This window comes from Thunnus albacares, chromosome 21 (assembly GCF_914725855.1).
Source record: "Thunnus albacares chromosome 21, fThuAlb1.1, whole genome shotgun sequence".
NCBI classification, from domain to species: domain Eukaryota; kingdom Metazoa; phylum Chordata; class Actinopteri; order Scombriformes; family Scombridae; genus Thunnus; species Thunnus albacares.
The window spans coordinates 25,067,361-25,089,625 of record NC_058126.1 but is presented as its reverse complement, the minus strand read 5'-3'; the positions used below and the strand labels follow the sequence as shown (position 1 = coordinate 25,089,625).

Genomic DNA, 22,265 nt, shown 5'->3' with positions numbered 1-22,265 from the left:
ACTATTGCTCAGCATTAGTATTTCTCATTATATCATTCTATAATGTTGTTATGTTGTCAGTGTTTGAAGAGTCAAAGAAACCAAATAGTAATTGGTAAAAAGTGCATACTTGTATTTTGAATAAACAGATTTATGATATACACAAACAAACCTCTGCACTTCTCACTTCATTACAATCACACTTGACTGAATGGTAAAATAAATTAAATCTCTTTAATATTGTTGATTAACTATCCAGACTTTGTTTTTGACTGACTGACAGTTTGTGCAGTTTGAGGAAACATTTTCTTCCTGGAAGTGAGCAGCGTGAGTTTAGTTCTCTAGTTGTGAGAATCCCTCAGAGGCATCACATCTACAAAACAGGTAACTGCATTAATTATGTCCCTGCTCCATTTTATGTAGTTTATTCTTATTAGCTAATTGGCCACAGACAGGGACTGATAGTTGAGACTCAGAACAGCTGCTGACATGTTTTCTGCCTTTATCAGACAGAGTGAAGTAGAAAGCTGACAGAAACGTAGGGGTCAGCAGGGGAACGAATGGCTCCTGGACTCGAACCAGGGACATTACGACACGTCTTATCTTAAACCTCTAGGCCACCGAGATGCCTCATAAAATCTGTGTTAATGAGCTCTGACTCTCTTACTATATGAATAATTCCTCTGCTAACACCCATTATCCAGCTCCGGCCCCGTCGCTGGTGCCAGAGACGGTCCAGTATCTAGCCAGCGTTCTTATGTCCACCTGGACATGTGAGCAGAGCATCTTACTCTTGGCTCACATGAGGTTCTTCTTCCTGCTCTGCTATCCATACAGCCAGCTCTATTTTTGCTGAGTAAAATTTACTCGCAAAGGTCTATAAATGCCTGTATTTATTGACAATTTACATAAAAAATGTATATTTAATGATGCATTTAATTTGTTACTGTCTCATACCTACGAATAGCAAAAAACGTTTTTCTTGATTATTTATTCTTAATTAAAAAGGAGTCAAATACAACCACAAAGTATCTGTTATTACATCAATCATAAATGAGCTGCAAACATAATTCAGTTCACTGATGAAACACAAAAAATGCCTCAACAGCAAGACACTAACAAAACTAAAGTAGTCAAACATTTGAGACAGGAACTCTCTTTCTCTCTCTCTCTCTCTTTCTCTTTCTCTTTCTCTCTCTCTCTCTCTCTGTCCAGCCAGGAGCGAAGGTCCATGCAGACACGCTGTCAGAGTTGGTTCGTCCCAGCATCGACTACGTCCGCCACAAGAGGTTTCGTTCGGGTAACTTCCCATCATCGCTGAGCAACGAGACCGACCGGCTGGTTCACTGGTGCCACGGAGCACCCGGTGTCATCCACATGCTCATCATGGCTCATAAGGTGAGACCGGTTCATGCTTTGTACTGTGCAGTTCACATTATGCAACACAGCGTGACAACATGACATCAGTGTCTGTCTGAACTGACCAGATCAAAGCTCTTATGCATCCACCCCGTCCATCTCAAACACATGAACAACACTGGCACCCTGTGGTGAGGCTCTGTACTGCATGGACAGTATATGGTGTTGGATCTTGTTTGAAAATGCAGTATGCTGCTATTTCTAAGAGGACAGCTTAAACATGGTTCATCTGTTTTATTAAACACTTCACCCTGTCACTGATGATATGACTGCAGGATGAGAGAGACATGAGCAGATTGGGACAAAGCTGGGATGTGAATACACAGTCCATGTCAGACTAAACACCAGCTATCTATCATTTCATAGCCAGGCTAGCTATGTATACACACATACACACACATACTGCAGTAATGCATTGTCGGCTAATTTCTTCTTTTCTTGGCCCATTAGGGATCCTCTTGGCAGCTAATGTGCTGCTATTCTGGCATTCTCATTCCTCTCACTAATGCAGAGACTGTTTGGCACCACACAGAGAACAAAGCACAATGGGAGACACGATTGCTTATCACTGTCTCACTATTATCAGAACACACAACAAATCTTTCCATTTGCTGTGGCAGGAGGAGAATCTGAAATGCTGCATTTATTTGTCAGTGGAACATTTCAGGTCAGCTGTTGCAGCTGCAGTGTCTGTCTGCATACTGTGCTCCATTTAAAGCTGTTCTAATTCAGATTTTTTACCCTTTAAACAGTCATTTACTGTGAACAGGAGGTTACATGATAGGATCAGTTTCAGAAAACACATTCATCAAATCATTGTCTGTTTGAGCCTTGCTAATGGATATCTGTGACAAACTGTAGTTTGTATTTATGTCCTTCACACAGGTGAAGCTGGTTGCAGAGAAATCTGTCAAAGGCTGCAAGGAGCACCACATCGCTCTTGTTGCTATGCAACACAAACCTTGTTAGCTATATGATTCATTTGCTCACCTTAAATGTCCTATGAAATGGTGATGTACTGTTTCCCTTTGGAACAGGACAGTGAGCAGTCACTCTGATGTGTGCACCAGAGAGCTGTGGTTGGACTTTTTAGGTTAAACTCACTAGTGCGGGATGACATCAGCTCTAATGACGCACTGTCTAGAAGTTTAAGTGTCCTTTTCACAGGATCTTTAAAGGTTCTTTGAAACTGCGAGTTGTTGACCCTGCCTCAAAAGTTTCCACAGTAAACACTACAGCAGTGCACGTTGACTGCTATTGGCTTTTTTCAACTTGCCGTTGCAGCTTGTCACGAGACCATGACAACCATAGAAACCACACTGAAGGAAACAATACAGGAGCTAATTATACTGGTACTGAGTTCCTGGAATTCTACAACTCTTCACCAGCAGAGAACAGACAAATCAATGAAGAGAAACAGTCTCAGAGTATCATCAGCTTCAAAGTTAGATTGTCCAGTTTGGACCAAAAAACTGTTAATGATATCAGTTAGCTAAATTTGTTATTAATCATGCCACATTGCTGACTATGTCCTCTCTGAGTGGATACCAGCAGTCTGTAACATATAGCAGAACTCATCAGTAGGATCAGCTATAGATGGGGATTTGGGGTACACTGTTGCTTCTAAAATGCAGATGCAGCAGTAACCACTCACTGTCTAGACGTAACAAAGGGCATAATATTATTTAAAGATCCATGGAAAAGATAATGTTGATGATTGATGTGGTTGAAGAGGAAAAGGAGGATGTGGCAACATAAAGTCCTCCAAAGAAAGCACAGCAGACAGGCTGCAACATATTCTTTTATTATTCATTATTCATCTGATTTTTTTAATTTTATTTAACCATTTAGTCTGCAAAATGTCAGAAATAGCAACACATAAGTCACCATTTTCCTGGAGAATGAGAACGCTCTGTATCTTTGCTTTTAATAATAATTATCAAAGTAGTTGGTGATGGAGGTTCATTTTCTGTCAATTTGCCAATCAGTTAATTGAGTAATCAATGCAGCACTAGTTGATGTCATTAAATGCCTGTGGACTGAAGTTTCTCTGTTCTCCTCCACTACTGACGCAGTATACAGCATCATATGAACAGAGCTTCCTTCTATATGTAATACTTCAAAGGTTGAGCTTGTGGAGAGGAGGAGGAGGAACTTCGATACAAATTGTTCTCCCTACACTACAAAGCAGCTCCATGAACACGGGCATCTGCTTTTTAAGGCATAGCTTCCTGTTTGAAGGCAGCAGGGACGTCATGCTGCTGCGGGAGGCTGACTTTTCTAATCATATCTAATGAGACAAACTGTCGGATGTTCACGCTGTGTCTCAGTTTGTCTCAGCAGCTTCATACATGGCTGACAGGTCATCTGTCAGTTATTTAATGAAACGTAGCATCTCTCTACTCTGGATTATCTGCTAATAAGGTCTGGCCATGTGGAAACATTTAGTCTTTTATGTCTGCTCCCCTAGGAAACATGCAACAACCCACGCGGCCTGTAGGAAGATGGTTTTCTATATTGTACAGCTTTAATGATACAGGGGTTATAGTTCTTACTGGTTGTTTTGGATTACAGCAGATTTTTTCTGCTGATAATTAATGTTTGAATTCTACAGTTTAATGCCGAAAAATACAAGTAATGATTGTTTCCCTGAGACATTTTATCATGTAGAGTACAAAGACACAATATTTTGAGCAGACCAGTTAAGCGCATTACCAAAAGGGCTTTATTCTAGTGGTGGCACTGGTATGTATCCCAACTTTGAAATTTCTCTTGCCCGTCTGTATGGTAATTTTGTGCTCACAGATAGGCCCACATTCAATTTTTCATATGTTTTCACAGTATTTAGATGTTTCAGAACAGTGTCTGTTTCTAGTGCCAAGTCACTCAGCTAGCAATTTGGTGATTTTTATCAAGAGCAAAGTAAATATTTGGAAAATATGCCTTGCAATCATGGAATAACGCTGAAAATAAACCATTTTAATTAAACCCTCTCCAACTACCAGGTGCATTTAGATCAGTATAAAAAAATGAATGTTTAATGTTATTTCAGCAACAGCATTGATCTCTAAACAACACTTCTGCTTTATACTGTATGGAAAACACATCTGAAGTGCAAGGGTGTTCAGTTTTACTGACCAAGCACTTAAACACTGGTTGTTTTGAGCTACTCCTTTGTCTCAAGGTTGGACTATTCAATTGGCTTCATCTGTGTCTTCCCAGGTGTTTAAAGAAGAGAAGTACTTGAAGGAGGCTGCAGAATGTGGCGAGGTGATCTGGCAGCGGGGGCTGCTCAGAAAAGGCTACGGTATCTGCCACGGCACCGCTGGCAACGGCTACGCCTTCCTGTCCCTGTACAAGCTTACCCAGGAGAAGAAATACCTGTACCGCGCCTGCAAGGTAATGAGTCAGGATAAAAAACTAAACAACAAACCTGTTTCCTAAGATCTATCATCTTATCAACCAAACATATTATCGAAGGAGTAATTGCCAAAATAACTTGAGTCAGAGGCTGAAAAAAAAGAATAAAGAGCATTTCATGCACCCTGGATGTGTTTTCAATCAAGTAAATAAATATTATATTAATGTCTACATACATAACCTTGTTATTACCTTCCTCCAGTTTGCTGAGTGGTGTTTGGACTATGGGACCCACGGTTGTCGCATCCCAGACAGACCCTACTCTCTTTTTGAAGGTACCAAATATTATTCAACCTCTCATCAGATTGACGTAAAAAACTACTTTGACATTTTTCTTTCATTCACAGAACCACATCCTTCTAATCAATATAATGAAAGGGCTGTAATTTGTGTTGTGAAAAGGCCAATTATACAGCAGCCGGTGTAATTGTGTGTGTGAGTGTGGAGTTAGAGTGGCCTTTCACTGAGCTGTAATGAAAGAAGGACATGACTGGCAGCACAACGGAGCAGAAAAGCTTCTTTGAGTAGAAATGAACCACTGAGTGCACAGAAGCAGGAGGTCTAATCACAGCTTTTAATCTCTGACAGGGAACATAAGTAGACGTACAGAGACACAAAACACTATGTTGGTGTTCAAAATAATTGTCTTATTTCGATGAATACTGGGAAGAACTGCTCTCGTATGAACCCGCACACTCTTGCAAATAGGAAGACTAATGTGTATTAATGCAGCATAACGTTAGTTCAGGCAGAGCACTGAAGTCACTGTATTGTCCTCAGTACACATAGCATGTATATGTTGACAAGCAGCTAAACACCTTTCCCTCATCAGGACTCTATAAAACAGCCAACAGGTTTATTGACAGGAAGAAAGGGTGAAACTACAAAGAAATTAAAATACATTCAAAAGATGTGTAGGTTTAATTGTGCTTTAAATATAATCTTTGACAAATGAGCATAAATGACAATAAGATCAACCAAAAATGGCCTGGTTTACAACTAGCTTAAAAAACATCAGTAAATATGGCCAGATAAATATCTCACTTACAAGGCTTACACATGTGACATCTTGACCAAAACACTTAAACTATACATGACAAATAAACACAAAATGACATTACACACCAATGATTCAACCAAAGGTATAAGATGTTTCCAGATGACACTGATATATACAGATGAACTGAAACACTGAACGAAGCCACTTTCTGTGGCATGTACTCCCACGTCTTGGTTAACGTTATTGGTTAAACTGTACATGACAAATAAACACAAAATGACATTACACACCAACAATGCAACCAAAGGTACAAGATGTATGCAGATGACACTGATATATACAGATGAACTAAAACACTGATCGAAGCCACTTTCTGTGGCATGTACTCCCACGTATTGGTTAAACCTCAGACAGAAATGGAGAGTTATTTCCTGTATTGCTTAAAGGAGCCATTCAGTGGCATTAGTGCTTGCAGATTACTTAAATTTACATCAGCATACACATAAGAGTCACTAGCTGTCACTATTTCAACTTGCAACATAACAATGACAGAGCAGTCATGCTTTCATCAGCTGATTGGTATCAGCTGCTTGGCTGACTAGTTCGATCCAATCATATTCACACAGGTGTCCCTCACAACCAGGCTCTTCTCACTAGGGTTTGATAGCACTTTATAGAATCAGAATCTAGTATTGACTTATTGAATTTGATCTGTTCAGGTTTGGCTTTCAACTTGGCAAGTAACTAATGACTAAAACTCAAAGATCTGTGAGGGCAGAAACTACAGTTCTGAGTGGCAGCCTGATTAACATTCACAACCTGAAAAAGAGATAGCTCGATCATTTATCTGGAGGAGATTCACAACGTTGGTCTTCTTGGACTACAAAAACACGCAGTCCACTCGCAGTCACAGAGTAATGTTAGTGATGTTTCTTTTCTCTCATTAACAATCTGTGATGTATAGACACCAGCTTGCAGAGAGCACATTAACCGGAAAATGGCCAAAAGTTTCATTGTCAATTAATATTAGTAGTAGTTTTAGTTGATTTAATCTGGCACCAGTGATATTTGTCATTATAACTAGGGCTACAACTAACAATTATTGATAATTTGCCAATTAGTTTTTCAATTTATCAGTTAGTTTTGTCAAAAAAATGTCAGAAAATAGAGAAAAATGTCCGTCCCACCAGAGACAAAGGTTATTACTTATTTAGACTGAAAAACTGTCAGAAACCCAAAGATATTCAATTTGTCTGTGACAATTAAATGTAGTAAACTAAAAATGATCTAACACAGAGAAAAGCAGCAAATCAAAACTATCAAAATAGTTAATAGATGGAACAGTTTTAGTTCTAATTTGAACCAGTTATAGTGACGGTCAAAATGAGAAGCCTGCTAATGTTTCTGAGATTCTGCTACCCTGCTGTTACCTTCATAGCACATCTCCCTCCACCACATCACTCTTTAGTACAGCTTTTTGGTACAGTTGATGATGAGATCTAATGATGAGGTCAGTGAGCAGGAAACTATTAACTTCAAACTGGACTGATGGACAGTGAAATCTGCAGCTGTAAATAATAGATGTGTTTGTCCTCTCAGGTATGGCAGGGGCCATCCACTACCTGTCAGAGATGGCAACACCGGAAACTTCCTGTTTCCCTGCCTTCGAACTTTGACCAGCTTGTGTGACTGAAGATATAAAGGGGGAAGAGGGCCAGCTGTTTTGGGAGCTAAGTTGAGTATTTGCTTGAACGCTGGACATAGATGTATTGGTGATACAGCTTTCAACCATGGACATGAGTAAGCATTGAGTGAATTTAACTGAAAATGAAGATCAGACTGGGACTGAGCAGAGTGAGTGCAATTGATTGTTTTGTTTGATGAAATTGGAAACCTGTACAAAAAGATAAAAGGAATATTATTTTTGGACAAAAGTACAGGCGGAAATGTTGATCCAGTGAAAGCAAGAGGTGGACTGAAGAGTGAAGAGGACGATGTTTATGGATTTTTCTCTTTTTGAGGATGAACACTTCCATCCGCTTACAAAGGAACACTGTCAAAATGTCTTTCAGCTCTGAGGTCCCCTGTCGTCCTCCTCCAGTGTGTTTGGGTAAAGACGTGTAGCCCTCCCCCCTCCTCACACATTACAATTTATTGCCAGCTGGCTTGGACACAAAAGAATACACCCTGAGCCCTCAGCCCTTAATATCACAGAACCTAGACCAAGAAAAAGGGTGTGTGTGTGTGTGCGTGGGTGTGGGTGGATGTGTGGATGTGTGTGTGAAGTGAACTAAACCTGTTTTGGTATTTCTATGCCTCTGCATGCTCACTGTAATTGGCTCTTGGTGCCTCATATCCTGTCAATGTAGTGATTTCCTCTTCCTGTATTTGTAGATGTGCTGTTTCAAATCTCCACGTTACTTGTCACATAATGGAGGGAGAAGGTTCATTAAGAAGAAAAAAAAACTAGCTTAATGCTCATTTGAAGATCAGCAGACTGACCAATATAGCAGCTGTAAAGCTCACTAAGATAAGAAGCCATTGCCAAGCCAAAAAAAACAATATGCTAATCACATTATAAAGCTAGCTTAAGGTCAGTTGCTTTGCACAGGAGAACGTTGATTGATTTGAAGTGTGTATTAATACTGTGATATACCAGTATACAAAAATGATACCTGTCATGCCTAATATGTTAGTGTCACCACTGGAAGCTTTTTCAGTATTTTTAGTTTTTACTGAAGCACACTGTATTTTACAAGCAGACATGATTAGAGCCACAACATAGTCACACTAAAATAAAATTGATATCAACTCCATCAGTTTTCCACATCAATGTGTGTTTCCAGGTGTCAGGGAGTACGACTGCATATATGAAAAAAGTAGTATAAAGCCTTTTGTGTCTTCGGGGGGGGAGATGTGTGAAATCTGAGAAATTGCCTCAAGTAATGTCTCTGGAGTCAGCACCAGTTGGGGCTGAAGATTACAAGTTTGAAAATGAAAGAAGTGACGTTAGCTAAACCTCTGTAGCTCCTCATCTTTGCTGGAGGCTAGTAGCTCCAAGCTACATTAGCTGCTACTGGCATAACACACCCAAATCTGTACAGTTGAGTGAGTTAAGTCAAGTTGCATTGTGGTAATATTGGTGGGTTTTGACAACAAGAGAGAATGTGTGGAATAAAGAAGATGATATCTCTGGTTTTGCTCAAAAAATGTCCAACATTGTTATACAGTAGGAGTGCAAAGCTAAATCAATGGAGTACTCTTAAAGATTTGATCAGGCCTTCAATACAATGAGGTTGTTTACTTAAATCAGACTTCACATGAGGCAGTTGACATGGTTTAGTCCAATCAGGCGAAGCTATAATACTGTATGATCCTGAGCATCTACAGAAGCCAGCTGTGTGGTACCAACAGAGAGCTGAGATGATACCTGGCTGGTGGTAAAAGTCTACATAATATCCAATAATCCCGACAGCACACGAATGCACATAAATGCCTAATTCTCTTGCAGAGATCTCGTCATGAATGTCATTGCATGAGGATCGTGTCACATGTAAAAACAGACCTGAGAGTTGTGTGTGTTCATCTGTCAGGTTCATTGGTCCTATTTAATGTGTTTGGTGGTGATTTGTATCCTGGTCCCTGCGGTGAGGAGTCTGGGCGTTAGTGGAGATATGTTCAGTGTTTGGTCTTTGTCCCAGTCTGTGTATTTGATTGGCCCTCTGCCTAACTGGTGTCAAGATATGAATGTGCGTGTTTCTTTTTCCTCATTAAACTCCCGGGCTTAAGTGACAAGTAAGATGTCTTAATTATTCTTCTTACCTGCTTTTTGGCTAGCCAGTGCTAACAAAGGTCAAGTGACAGAATTCATGCAAGGTTTGATATTGTTGGAAATAAAGAAATCCTGTATCCTGTACCACTCGTTTATTGTTGTTTTTTCCCCCACTATTATTACTTAATATATTCTGCTCCCTCAAAATATAATCAAGTGTGATTATTTTGGATCATAAATGAGAATAATTGGGAAATAAAATTTGTAAAATATGAAAATATATTTGTTTCAATTCTGAGTGCAATAGGACATTTGAGCACAGATTTTTGTATGCACAAAAGTTATATTTTATAGAGAAATAATTATATTAAAGAATAATTGAATGAAAACAATTCAAAAGCAGGGAATTTGAGGAAAGGCAGATAAGTCAAACTATGTTCTCTGGAACCTCTGTACTCTTGGTTACTATTCTCCCAGTCTCCCCTTTTTCCTCCCTAGTGACCAGTTGTCCTCATCCTTATTAGCATCAGACTGGAGACAAAACAGCCAATCAGAAATCACCTACTCCAATTCTCTAAATAGCTCTTACTATGGCACACTGTAACACTGTCAGGCATTTTGTTTGCTAAACATCCTTTCTACAGAAAGGAAGATGTTTGCCAGCTCTCAGATTGCTGAGAGGTGAGGGAGAGGGCACTCGGAGCAGGAGCAAAGCAAACAGCAGTGTTTAAGGCTGTTCCCGGATAAGGCATTTTATTCTAAGCTCCATAGATGGGAATGTTGGTTCACTTTAGTCTAAACTGAAATATATCAACAACTCTTGGATGGATTACCATGAAATTTGTTCACCACTGTAACATAATCAACAAAATACTTGCAGTTCTAATCACATTCCCATCAGCCTCAGCAATGCTTAGTGATTATAACTTATTTGCAATTGTTAGCATGCTAACATGCTAAAGGTACATTCATGTCCTAATTACGAGTATTTGTGTAAATAATCCGTTAACATCTAAGTCATAGTTACTATGAGGAAACTCCTGAAAGCTCTGATCAATCTGATGTGGCACTTGATAATACAGAAGTGCCTGAAATCCAAACAAATATGGACGCCTCACATCATATTCTGCCCTCATATTATGTAAATAGTGTGGTCAAAAAAATGAATACCTTATACCTAAATATATCTTACCAACCTAATGGTAGAGAAGTGAGACATGTGGAAATGTGATGGAAAACACGCCCCAGTCAATCCTCTTGTCTATTTACTTTATAATACAAACAACCTCAAGTCAATCCAGTATCACATTTTATCAGAAGTGAAGTTTATTTACATATTTCACATTATATAATGGTATTTTCTGTTGAAAGCCTCAAAGCAGATAAAAAGGAGAAGAGCAGAGGGTAACAGGGTTAAGATGCTTCACTAATTACACAATCTGTTGCATAGTTTGACATGTTTAAACAAAGAATCTTTTCTAATATTGTACTGTGTATTCCAAATATCCAAACAGCCAGAGACCAGAGGTGATTTTGTTGCTGAAAAACTCCCTGGTCTTATTCTGAAACCTGTTACTGGTTTCCTGTGGGAGCCCAGACACCAGGTCTGAAGGGTCTGAAGTGGACTTCCATCAAATCTACAGAGGTGTGCACAGTAGAGATGTTCTCTCACAGTGAGACATCATCAGATCTGTCTGGAGCAGGATGGACCAGGACAGGAGTCTGAGTGGAACCTCCTCCAAATGAAACAATATTTAAAACTGAAAATGAGTAGAAACAGTGAACACGACTATTCTAACAAAGTGCAGATACAGATTTTGCAGTTGTACAAATCTCTTGAAACCACATCTGGTGCTATAATGAGAGTCCACTGGAGGACAGTCTGTTGTTAATTTTTAAATACACCACAACTGGGCAGGGCAACGAGAGAGAGACTGGCTGTAGTACCTGGCAGTACAGCAATAACAAGTAAGAAACAGGTGACTGAAATTTGATTGATCTGTTGTAATGAAGTTGAATTATTTTAATAGTAAGATATAACTACAGGCCAGATTCTTGTACACTTAAATTAGTAATGGATACTCATGGTCTCCACAAGATGAAGTGATACATTTTGGTGGCTCCTTAACTTCCCCTTTATCCTATCGATCCCGATGTCCACTTTTTGTGGGAAAAAATGTTGTCATCATTACACTTTGTTCTCATTTTTAGGGATACAAAGTCATAATTAGTCAAAATTATATTCTGCAGTATCTTGAAATTATGATATGGTCCCTCGTTGTTGCTTCCATAATGATGAGATTGTAACTAAAAATGATATAATTATAACCTCATAAGGAAAAGCGTTGACAGCTGTAGTATTCTCATTTTTTCAGCTTCCCAAGTACTACTATACACAGTTACATTAGTTATGTTATCTTCTGCTGCTGCTTTATGACAGCAGCACTTCAAGCTCCACAGTGTGAAGTTCCTTTTTTAATCTTCACTAGTAATTTTTGTGAATGAAACTTGCTCACAAACATAGTGTAACATGTCACCTTATACAATAATCTGGTGCAGTCAGTAATGCTAATGATGAAATCTCATGAATGCAACATCTCCTCATGAACATCAAGTTCTGTGTTCTCTGTACAGTCACTGTGTTCTTCAGCAAAATGACACACATCACTCTGTACATACTGGTCTTCTTTTTAATAACACAGAGTGTGGAGGCCATGTCTCAAGATTCTCTTAACACAACAAGGAACCAAGAATAAACACATGTAAATTCAATTGTGATCAGGAATTGACAAATATAATGAGACTAATGAGACATTTAGATCAGATTTCACTTTTCATGAATGATTGTTTATCCTGGCTAAAGCCTTTTTCAGCCTGATAAGTACAGAGTTCTGGCAGGAAATTTGATTTTTTGTCTGGCATAAAAATGGTCATTCTTCATGACATCTTATAGCCCCGACATTTCAAAGTAACACAGCTGTCCCTGATTTGGGACATTTAAGTCACAGATCTGCTCATAGTGTTACTGGAAAAATGTTTAAAATACAAACTGGTTGGAAATCTTCTTAGTGACTCTAAAGCTGGAAAAAAACAACATCAGGTGATTAATTATCTCCCTCTTGAGTCAACACAAACCATTGCAGTGTCCAAAATCCATCCTACATACTAATTCTACACAGTAAGTTGTCATAGTACACCGTTTTAGCAGTTTGTATTAAAAAATAAAATCATTTGCCATTTTGGTAAATTTTTTCTTTAAACCCCCTTAGTTAGCATTTATAAACAGTTAATAAATGGTTTATAGCACATTATAATGTAGTTGTAAGCAGATATAAGTTTAATCAACTATAACTCCTCCTGTGGACACCCATAAGTGGAAGCTGCTGTATAAACAGATGATCAATAATATAGTAAAGCACAGTTATAATAATATAAAATGTTATTAAAATATGTCCTAATAGGAGAAGTTATAATTCTTGACAAATATTGTGCATTAATAAACACTTCAAATTGACCTTGTATCTGCTTATACGTATATTATTTATTAAATGTTTATATATCGCTTATAAATGCCAGTAAAAAGAGTAAAGTGTTACTAGCTAACAGATACACAACAAAAAATTTTCAAAGATTTAATACTTATTTTTTTCTTTCTGGAGCTGCCCCATTACCATCAACAATTAGCTCTCATTATTTTCAACTTTGAGCTCCTCCATTTCCTTTGTGCGTTGTGTTGTGCCAAAAATTGTGCATATTTAGTCCACATGCTGTGTGGTTAGACTATACCTTATTTTGTCACTTTTCCATACTAAAACCTGCTTACACTTAGTGTGGAGGAAGGATTTAGGACAAGCTGCATGAAACATCATAGATGCCTGCTCAGCAACACAGTGCTCATTACTGCCCCTGGTGGGCAGTAGCTATACTGCACCAATACAACTAAATACAATGTAACCTTATCCACGCATCTTTTCAACGTTCTTCCCGCAACACATTTTATGATGATGAGTCTCCTAGTCACCGGGAGTACTGTCAGCCTGCCCAGGAGGAGCGCTGACAAGTCTGAGAAAATAACCCCTGATGATGTCATAGTGATGTCATTAGGAGTTATCTCAGCTTTGCCTTAGAAACTACAAATCTATAACAGAAAGCCTGCATTACAAACTTGTGCTGAATCCAAATGTCCACCCTCTGGACTAGCTGCCTGAGCTCTCATGGGCTTCAGTCATGATGGTGATCTCATGACATGTTCACCATCATCACGTCTAGTTTAGCAGATTATAATAAACAAAATAAACATGTTATTAAGCCTATAGGCCTGCTATTCTGTATGCAGATTATCAAACCTCACTGCATCAATTGAATTATACAACTAAAATGAAAAAAGCAAATGTCATCAAAAGTAAACATTTTACACAGCTGTTATTATTATGTTAATAATTATTGTTTACAATAATTATTGTTTATAACATCATTTGTATTATTATTTTCTTTTACATCATCACTTCCATATTGTTGTGGATTATGGGTCATTTTTAGAGCAAAGTCTACACCCCGGGTGGACTCCGAGTCTGCCGAAGGTCCACTTGAGGACTTAATGAATTGTGGGTTTGGACAGACCTCAGCATTTGCAGACTTCCTAGGGACGTGCCTGAAAAGTCCTTGAGTCTGCAAGTATGGTGAGGTCTGGACATTTAGATTCAGCCATAGTCACAGAATTTGAAAGACATTTACTAGTTATGGAGAGTCTATCGTGTTGCATTATGGGAAGTGTAGGATCCATTGTTTTTTGAGCCTAACTAATAAAAGTCAAGATATCTCGGCCTCTACTACTTCAAATTTTTCTTTTTTCCATATGATTCTTGTGAGTCCCCCAACTTTTTAAAAGAGCAACACTACAAATCTGTAATACCCCTTTAAAACTGAATATTTAAAGGCAGGCATAAAGTGTGTATGCATGGGAGGTTCATGTTTTGTAGTGATGACAGGCTCTCTGCGTCTGAACCTGCTGCTTTTTATTTCCTCTTTACTACAAAAAGGATGGACATACCGCTGAGAGTGCTTAGCTATTTTACATTCGGCAGACAGTCTAAGAAGCTGACTTTATCTCTCTCTCGTACAAACACACTTACCACACTGATTTCGGTGAATTACTTAAAACCAAGGAACAAAGGTGCATGTTTGCATAATTCACTTGGTCTTGATCATAATAACATTCACTGAAATCCACCTTCAAGCAGAGGTGACAGAACCACACATGCAAATAATTACGCAAAAAATAAAATTACTTTACTGACGAAAAGACAGCCTAACTAAGTGCATCATCAAATAAAATTAAATTACTATTCATTAACTTAAGTGTTTTTATAATTTACATGATTTCCTGATTAATTCATGACCTTGGACTGTATCCTTAAACAAATCATTTATCCTTAAAAACACACTCCCTGGTTTTGTTATAGCACCCAGACGTATCTTAAACCCCCATTTTCCTCCCAGCTCAGCGATGTTTCAGACTTGTAATAAATGTGCAATACTACACTCATTTGAAAGCCAAAGGTGATTTTGTGGTTATTTTTCTACTGCAGTAATTCTTCTTCGAGTAATAACCTCCGACATGCACCATCCCAATATAGCAGATGCGACTGATTAGCCAATCAGAATGCACACAGATAACTTGCTGCAACCTAAGCTTGACTTGATTGACAAGTTTTTCATCCAATAGAGCTCATTCTAAGCTTTACAATGATATATGACATGCCTGATAGGTTGGTTTGTTCACTACCCTGGAGTGCGAGTACAGAGCTGGATTCAGGATGTGGTTAGCCTAGCTTAGCATGAAAAAACTTGAGGCAGAGGAAACAGCCAGCCTGGCTCTGCCCAAATTTAACAAAATATACATCCAAAGCTCACTGATTGTATCTTGTTTGTTTAACTTGCACACAAACAGAAATATAAAAAACACAATTTGTGGTTTTAGGTGGAGTTATGTGCTTAAAGTATTTCCTGGTGAACAACAGCTGGATGCAGTGATTTCCCAGAGTCCCCAGCACAAAACTTTCCCTAAAACCACAGTTCCCATTTTTATATTTCTTTGTATACAGATTAAATACATGAGATAAAACATGTCATTTAGTGATCTTTATAGGTGCTGGTAGATATTTTTATTTTTTTACTTTTTCCCCCTAAAAGCTCTTAAGCTAAGCTAAGCTAATTGTCTCCTGGCTCCAGCTCCATATTTACCAGACATGCATGAGACTGGTATCGATCTTCTCATCCAACTCACAGCAAGAAAGCAAATAAGTGTAAGAAGGAATGTTTGGAGGCAAGAAAACTGAGTACATGTTATTTCTCACTTCATTTGTAGCTTCAAACTGGGCAATCCTTTTCTTTCTGGCAGATTCAACCAATAATAGATTTCTTCTCCTCAGTCCGGACTGGCTCCTTTTTTTCTCTTATTCACCAGATATTTCTATTAACCACACTGAAAAAACTGTTTGGATTGCAGTTAAGGTTTGATTTACCGTGTTGCTATAACCATTTTTTTTTTTACCGTTTAATTAACATCTTAACATAAATTTTAAGGAGAAAAAACATAAGCTAAATGCAGAATGATGATATGAGTAACTTACTACAACCATACAGACCCAGTGAGTCTCGAGCAACTGATTTTTTTTTCTTCACTAGATTTCTGTTGAAAGTGACTGGAGAGATGAAACAGTCATGCTTCTGAGAAACAAGCTGAGTGCAAAGTTGCCCCCGAGCCACTTTGGGAGGCAGCTCGCTCGATGGTCGAGGCTCTTGGCACACAACACTCTTGATTCAGCAGGAATGTCAGATGAGGGACATGGATCACTGCTGCAGCTCCTACACAGCAGAATTATTGTCAACCACAACATCAACATCACAGTCAAAGAGCAGAGGAATAACCGTTTGCATCCACTTCTCTCCTTCCTCTCCTTATTAGTTAAACACCAATACATACAGTACTGCTTGAAAGTTTGTGAACCCTTTAGAATGTTCTCTATTTCTGCATAAATATGACCAGATCAGATTTTTACACAAGTCCTAAAAATAGATTAAGTGAACCCAATTAAACCAACATTAAACTTATTCATTTATTTATTGAGGAAAATTATCCAGTCTTCATCATATTTGTGTGAGGCAAAAGTATATAAACCCTTGCTTTCAGTAACTGGTGTGACCCCCTTTTACGTTCAACCAAACGTTTCCAGTAACTGTTTATCAGCCCTGTGCATCAGCTTGGAGGAATTTTAGCTCATTCCTCCTTACAGCACAGTCTCAATTCAGGGATGTTGGTGGGTTTATTTCCCTGCTTCAGGTCCTTCCACAGCATTTCTATAGGATTAAGTAATTCCAAAACATTATCTTTCTTCTTCTCTAACCATTCTTTGGTAGAACAACTTGTGTGTTTAGGGTCGTTGTCTTACTGCATGACCCGAGGTCTGTAAGGTTTTTGTCCCATTTGTTTAATTGATGTCTCTTTATCTAGTTTTAGGACTTACATTGAAATCTGATCACGTTTTAGGTCATATTTATGCAGAAATAGAGCAGAGGGGTTCACAAATTTTCAAGCAGCACTGTATTTATTTATGGCAACATGTCCTTTCACCAATGTCACATCATGTCTGTAAAGTGCCAGTCATGTCCCACCTGCCAGTCAAACAGCAGCAGCAAGAATGGCCATATGACACTAGAACATGAGCACAGCAACAGCCACTCTGTTCATTCCTGATTCATGGTATCATCCTGTGAACTGAAGCCTTCATTGCTCTAACAGGAGAGGAGAATGAGCCGGTGACTGCTGTAGCAGCTCAATATGTCATTACATAACCGTTCTACACATACTGTGATAAAAAATGTATCAAGAACTCATCATTTAGTAAAGAGCCCATGTTGCAGTAAAATGCTGGATAGAAAAGCAGTTAGTGTCATCCTTGAAATCATTTTAATGTGTTTCAAAATGTTGTTTTTTTTTTAATAATTCTATTCTTGGGCTATTCAAGCTGAAAATATTTCCACTAATGTCCACCAAAAAGTATCCAGCATTTTAATACATTATGAGCCCAAAAGACATTTTCTGTTACATTGTGCACAGTTCTATCTGTAGTTGCACTGGGAGGGTGGAGGAGACAGGTGACAGTGAGTGAATCCAACACCTCCACCTGAACAGGTCCATCCTCGCTCGTCCTCAGTCTAACAAGGCTGGCACGGTCACTGTACACATAGATCCACAGAAATCAAGAGTAAAAGAAGCACTCCAGATGAAGCAGTGTGTGTGTGTGTGTGTGTGTGTGTGTGTGTGTGTGTGAGTGAACGAATGAGTGTGTGTCTGTGCATCTAGATTCTGGTTACTGTGCCTGGTTTTTGTCTTTTCCACAGGACAACAGATTGTGTGTCATTGTTTTCCAAGTCTTACATCCACAAACAGTTAAGTTGCAAACAAATGGCAGGGTTTCCTCTTCCTCAGCTTCATCTGAATGAACACTTCTTGATAATTAAGCCTTCTTTTCATCTTTCTTGTCAAGTTCCATTTCTTAAGCTCTTAGCGGAAATTACTTCTTGTCACTGTTGTGGAATATTTGTTCATAGGGCGGTGGCGGGTGGTTGCAGTAAGACGGAGGTGGAGGATAGGAGCCCATCATCATATGGGCAGAGCCAGGCTGTGCCGGGAACATGGGGTGTGTCATGGTAACACCCGCGTCGCCACCTGTCATCCCGTTGACGCCGAAGCCCTGCATACTTCCTGGCTGCTGGGAAACTGGATAAAAGAGAAACAGTTCTCATTTAGTGTCAGTTGATTTGCTTTATAGACCCTGTCTGTTTCAATCATCTTTCACACAACACACATAGGTCATCATTATACTCCACAACAACTGACAGCATCTTTCCAGAAGAGGCCAACATTGCTTCCTAGTTGGTGGGAGTTTACAGATGTCCCTTTTATAGTGAGGGTCTGCAGGGAAAACAAGACTTTTTTGTTAAACTACCATGAGTGGCCAATGGGACAATCTGGCAGGAAAGATGAGTATTGGTGCCATATCCAGCTCTCTTAAAGGATAGGTCCACAATTTTTCAATATGAACATTGAAGCAGGTTTTGCTCGCTGTAATCATTCCTCCAGTTAATACTCACCATCAATTCCATCTAAATATGCTATGGAGTCATATCAAGTGGATATCTGCCACATTTACAGTCTTTTTAGCATCAAATTCCCTCTTTGTGTTTCCTCGGACAGTGTTTCCCTGTTGAGCTGTGGTGGAAGTATAGTAACAAAAAGAGGGATTTTGGCACTAAAGAGGCTGTAATGTTGAAAGATATCTACTTGATTTGACTCATTTGGACACTGAAGCTTCATAAATAGCAAAATAATAAATACACATAAGTGAGGACTGTGGATTTTGTCCCCCATCACTTAAGTGAATTATGAAGGGATCTTCTAATGCTCAGTATGAACGGCAGAAAAAACTGTTTTAGTGTTTGTTTGGGCTCCTGACAGTTGTTTTAAGACAGACTTGAAAAAATTATGAAACTTTAATACATTCATGATCTGGCTGCACTTCATTTGGTGGTGTGCCCGCACAGAAGGGGGACCCCAGGTTTGTGAGCCAATAGGAAGAGGATAGCTTCATGTTTATTTCAAAGTGAACAGACCTACTTTAATTCAAGGAGTTAATTCAACTCCTTTTGGCAGGTAGAGAGTACTGTACTGGAACATCTATGTAAAATATGCTTAAAGTGAAATAAAAATCCAAGACAGGTCTGGTATATTTTGGTATATTTTGTCCATGTTTAACCTGCAATGTAGGATCACTCCATCCAAAGATGTATTACTGTATCCTACTGTACACATCACATCATGTGAGTGATCACACAGACAAACAAATTGATTTTAAAAAAACTACACAGGCCATGTACTTTAATGGCTCTGATATTCAATATTAAAATATTGAACTATTTTCCATGACTTTTCCAAAATGTTTTGGGATTTTGGGCCTGGAAAATGAAAATTCCATGACTTTTCCAGGTTTTTCATGACCGCAATGCCCTGATGTAATCATTGACATAACATCCTCACCTTGTTCATTTTCTTTTTGCCTGAGCTGCCACTGGCACAGTTACATCACTGAGATTCCTTAATTATTTCTTCTGGGATTAAATATTTGGCTACAATCCAAAGACCCAAATGGAACTCTTATGAAATCCTTTCAAACTGTCAGAGGAGAATTTCAGGAATGATTAGAAGAAGCTGGCTGTGATAGTGACTTTATTTTAGTTCAGTAGAGAGAGAAACTAGTGAGGAGTTCCTCCTCTGGGTCACCTTTCTACTATCTAGTCTGCCTGCAGAATTTAGTTTTACACTGTAGTTATTATTGGAGCTCTCCATTCAATTTTCTGCTTGGTTGATTCACACAGAGCAGAATTCCACTCATTTAATAGAAAGACTCACAGAGATTTATTGGCTGTCCTACTTTTCCCCCAAAATCCCAAGTTTTAAATTAAGAATTACAGTCACAATGTTGATCACAATGAACAGCATAGCGGTTTAAAACATTAAGAATCAGGCAGAAAACGGTATTTTGAAACGGCAGTTATCGTTTCAGAAGAGGACCATAAACTGTTACACAAATGCAACATCATGAAGGAGGTTTGCCAAACTCTCCTTCAGGTTTCTTCAGGTTTCTTTTCATCGGGATGCCTTCCTCCCAAACAATGTCAGATATCCTCCCTTTGTACCATTCACAAAAAGGATTTTACAAATCCTTTTTATGAACGGTTGCTTCATCTGAACGCATTAAACTCTTAAGCAGGGAGTCATTCCCATCACACACATTTCTGACAGTCCCAAAAAACCTTCAGTGGCAAAAAAACTGCTTTCAAATCTCAGGTGAAGTGTGTGAATGTGTTCTGCTAATTTCATGGCAACCTACTATTTAATCTATTGGTTGATTATGTGAAAAGTGACCAAGGTGTACTGTAATTGTCCGAAATAGAAACCTGCCTTAGTCTTAGATTTTGATACACCCATATTTGTTTAAGTGAAAACTTTAGTCTGATGGTGCACAACACCAGAATTATCATCATCATCTTTTCAGGACCATAAATAGTCAGCCTGCCATTTGTTTTACAGATACCATGTCAAGAATCTGTTCATCATATTGCATAAGGACACATTTTGGCTTACAGTGTCCACACAGTACATATCCATCCCCACTTGCTAAGCGATCTGGCCAGTAGTTGTTGTAATATCTTGCTCTGGACCATCTGATCCACTGACAACGCCATCTTGGCCTTTCCACCAGTGAGGCGAAAACCCAAAAGGATAAAAGATGTAGCATTTACTAGGATTTGCCTCAATCACTGATGGGACAGTGATTTTTTCAAAGCGGCTCATCTTTTTTAATCACAACTGTTCTTTCAATCAGAACTCCAGTATTTCTGATCTGATCCTGGCTGTACCACTGACACTTCTGTCGTTCTGTGCAAAAACACATTCCAAAGTTTATCTAAAGCTAATATGAGGCTTCAGCAGTCTGTGTTAATCAAATCAAGTGAAAACCTTTAAAGTTACAGCCTTTAGTACAACTGAACTTCTCTCTTTGTGTTTCCTGGTTGAGCTGCAGTGGAGGGATAGTATTTTGTACTACTAACCTTGGCAGATATCAACTTGATTTGATTAATTTGGACATCTGAAGCCTCATATTAGCTTCAAATGAACATGTTGGCAGAAACAACTGGATATCGTCCCTCATCACTTACATTGGAAACACATCAGGAAGGGAATCTTGATGGCCAGTATGAGCAGTAAGTGAGCTACACCCATTTCATTCTTCATTATATGGGCACTTGACATAAAAGATCATGAACCAATGCTTTAATCAACTGACAGAACATCTCTGGCAGCTCCAGCAGCCCCTCAAATAAAAGAAATCCAAAGAAACCATACGATTCACCAAAACAAATTGGCCCTGCTTATGCATGGCTGCTATTTACAGCACTTTTAGTTTCATTCATTCGTTAATTGTAAACTAAGCAATTATATTATATCATCAACCAGTGGTGATTAATAGATTAGCCTAAAAAAAAGGTAATGATGTTGCATATTCTATTTGATCTCACTTCTTTTCTTTTTCTTTTTTTCTGGAGATGCTTGTAGAGAGGGCTTCTCTATAAATAGATGTTAGAAAAGAGGGCTGGCTGAGAATAAACCACATCAAATATGCCATGCTATCTCTGGCTGCAGTCTACACACATTTACCAGTTTCATTTTTAAGCATAAATATCTATTCACTCATTTTTTAAAATTCATGTATATGTATGCTTGATGGTTGTAATTCTGTACTGCCTGAATGCAATCAACATGGTTTCCATTGGAAACTCTCCTCTCTGCTGCACTTATGATGTTTCAGGTTAACATGGTTCTTATTCACTTTTGCGTTAACTTCTCTCACTTAGCTAATGCTTGCTGATCAATTTACTTAAAATTGAGGACTGTTGTTACTTATTTTTGTTTAAAGGTGTTTCACAGCCTGGAGCCAACACCTGTCTAATATAAAAACCACAATCCATGTCTGCCTGATATAAATTTGATCAGTTTAGTGTTCTAAAAATATGGCAACATTTGCTTTGGGCTACACTTGTGTGTATAAAGAG

General features: G+C 38.6%; 2 protein-coding genes across 2 annotated transcripts in view; one reads left to right on the top strand and one right to left on the bottom strand.

Annotated features, from left to right (window-relative positions):
• lancl2 (LanC lantibiotic synthetase component C-like 2 (bacterial)) overlaps positions 1-9,734 on the top strand; it is a 28,354-nt gene extending 18,620 nt beyond the window's left edge. The window contains exons 7-10 of the mRNA XM_044339755.1: positions 1,195-1,377; positions 4,621-4,797; positions 5,021-5,093; positions 7,418-9,734. Of these exons, the coding sequence (XP_044195690.1) occupies positions 1,195-1,377; positions 4,621-4,797; positions 5,021-5,093; positions 7,418-7,494 (510 nt within the window). The 3' untranslated portion in view covers positions 7,495-9,734. The remainder of the gene's footprint in view (positions 1-1,194; positions 1,378-4,620; positions 4,798-5,020; positions 5,094-7,417) is intronic.
• A 7,241-nt stretch (positions 9,735-16,975) lies between these two features.
• The window catches only part of vopp1 (VOPP1 WW domain binding protein), a 46,512-nt gene continuing 41,222 nt past the window's right edge, over positions 16,976-22,265 (bottom strand). Inside the window, exon 5 of the mRNA XM_044339759.1 lies at positions 16,976-18,372. Coding sequence (XP_044195694.1) covers positions 18,167-18,372 — 206 coding nt within the window. The 3' untranslated portion in view covers positions 16,976-18,166. The remainder of the gene's footprint in view (positions 18,373-22,265) is intronic.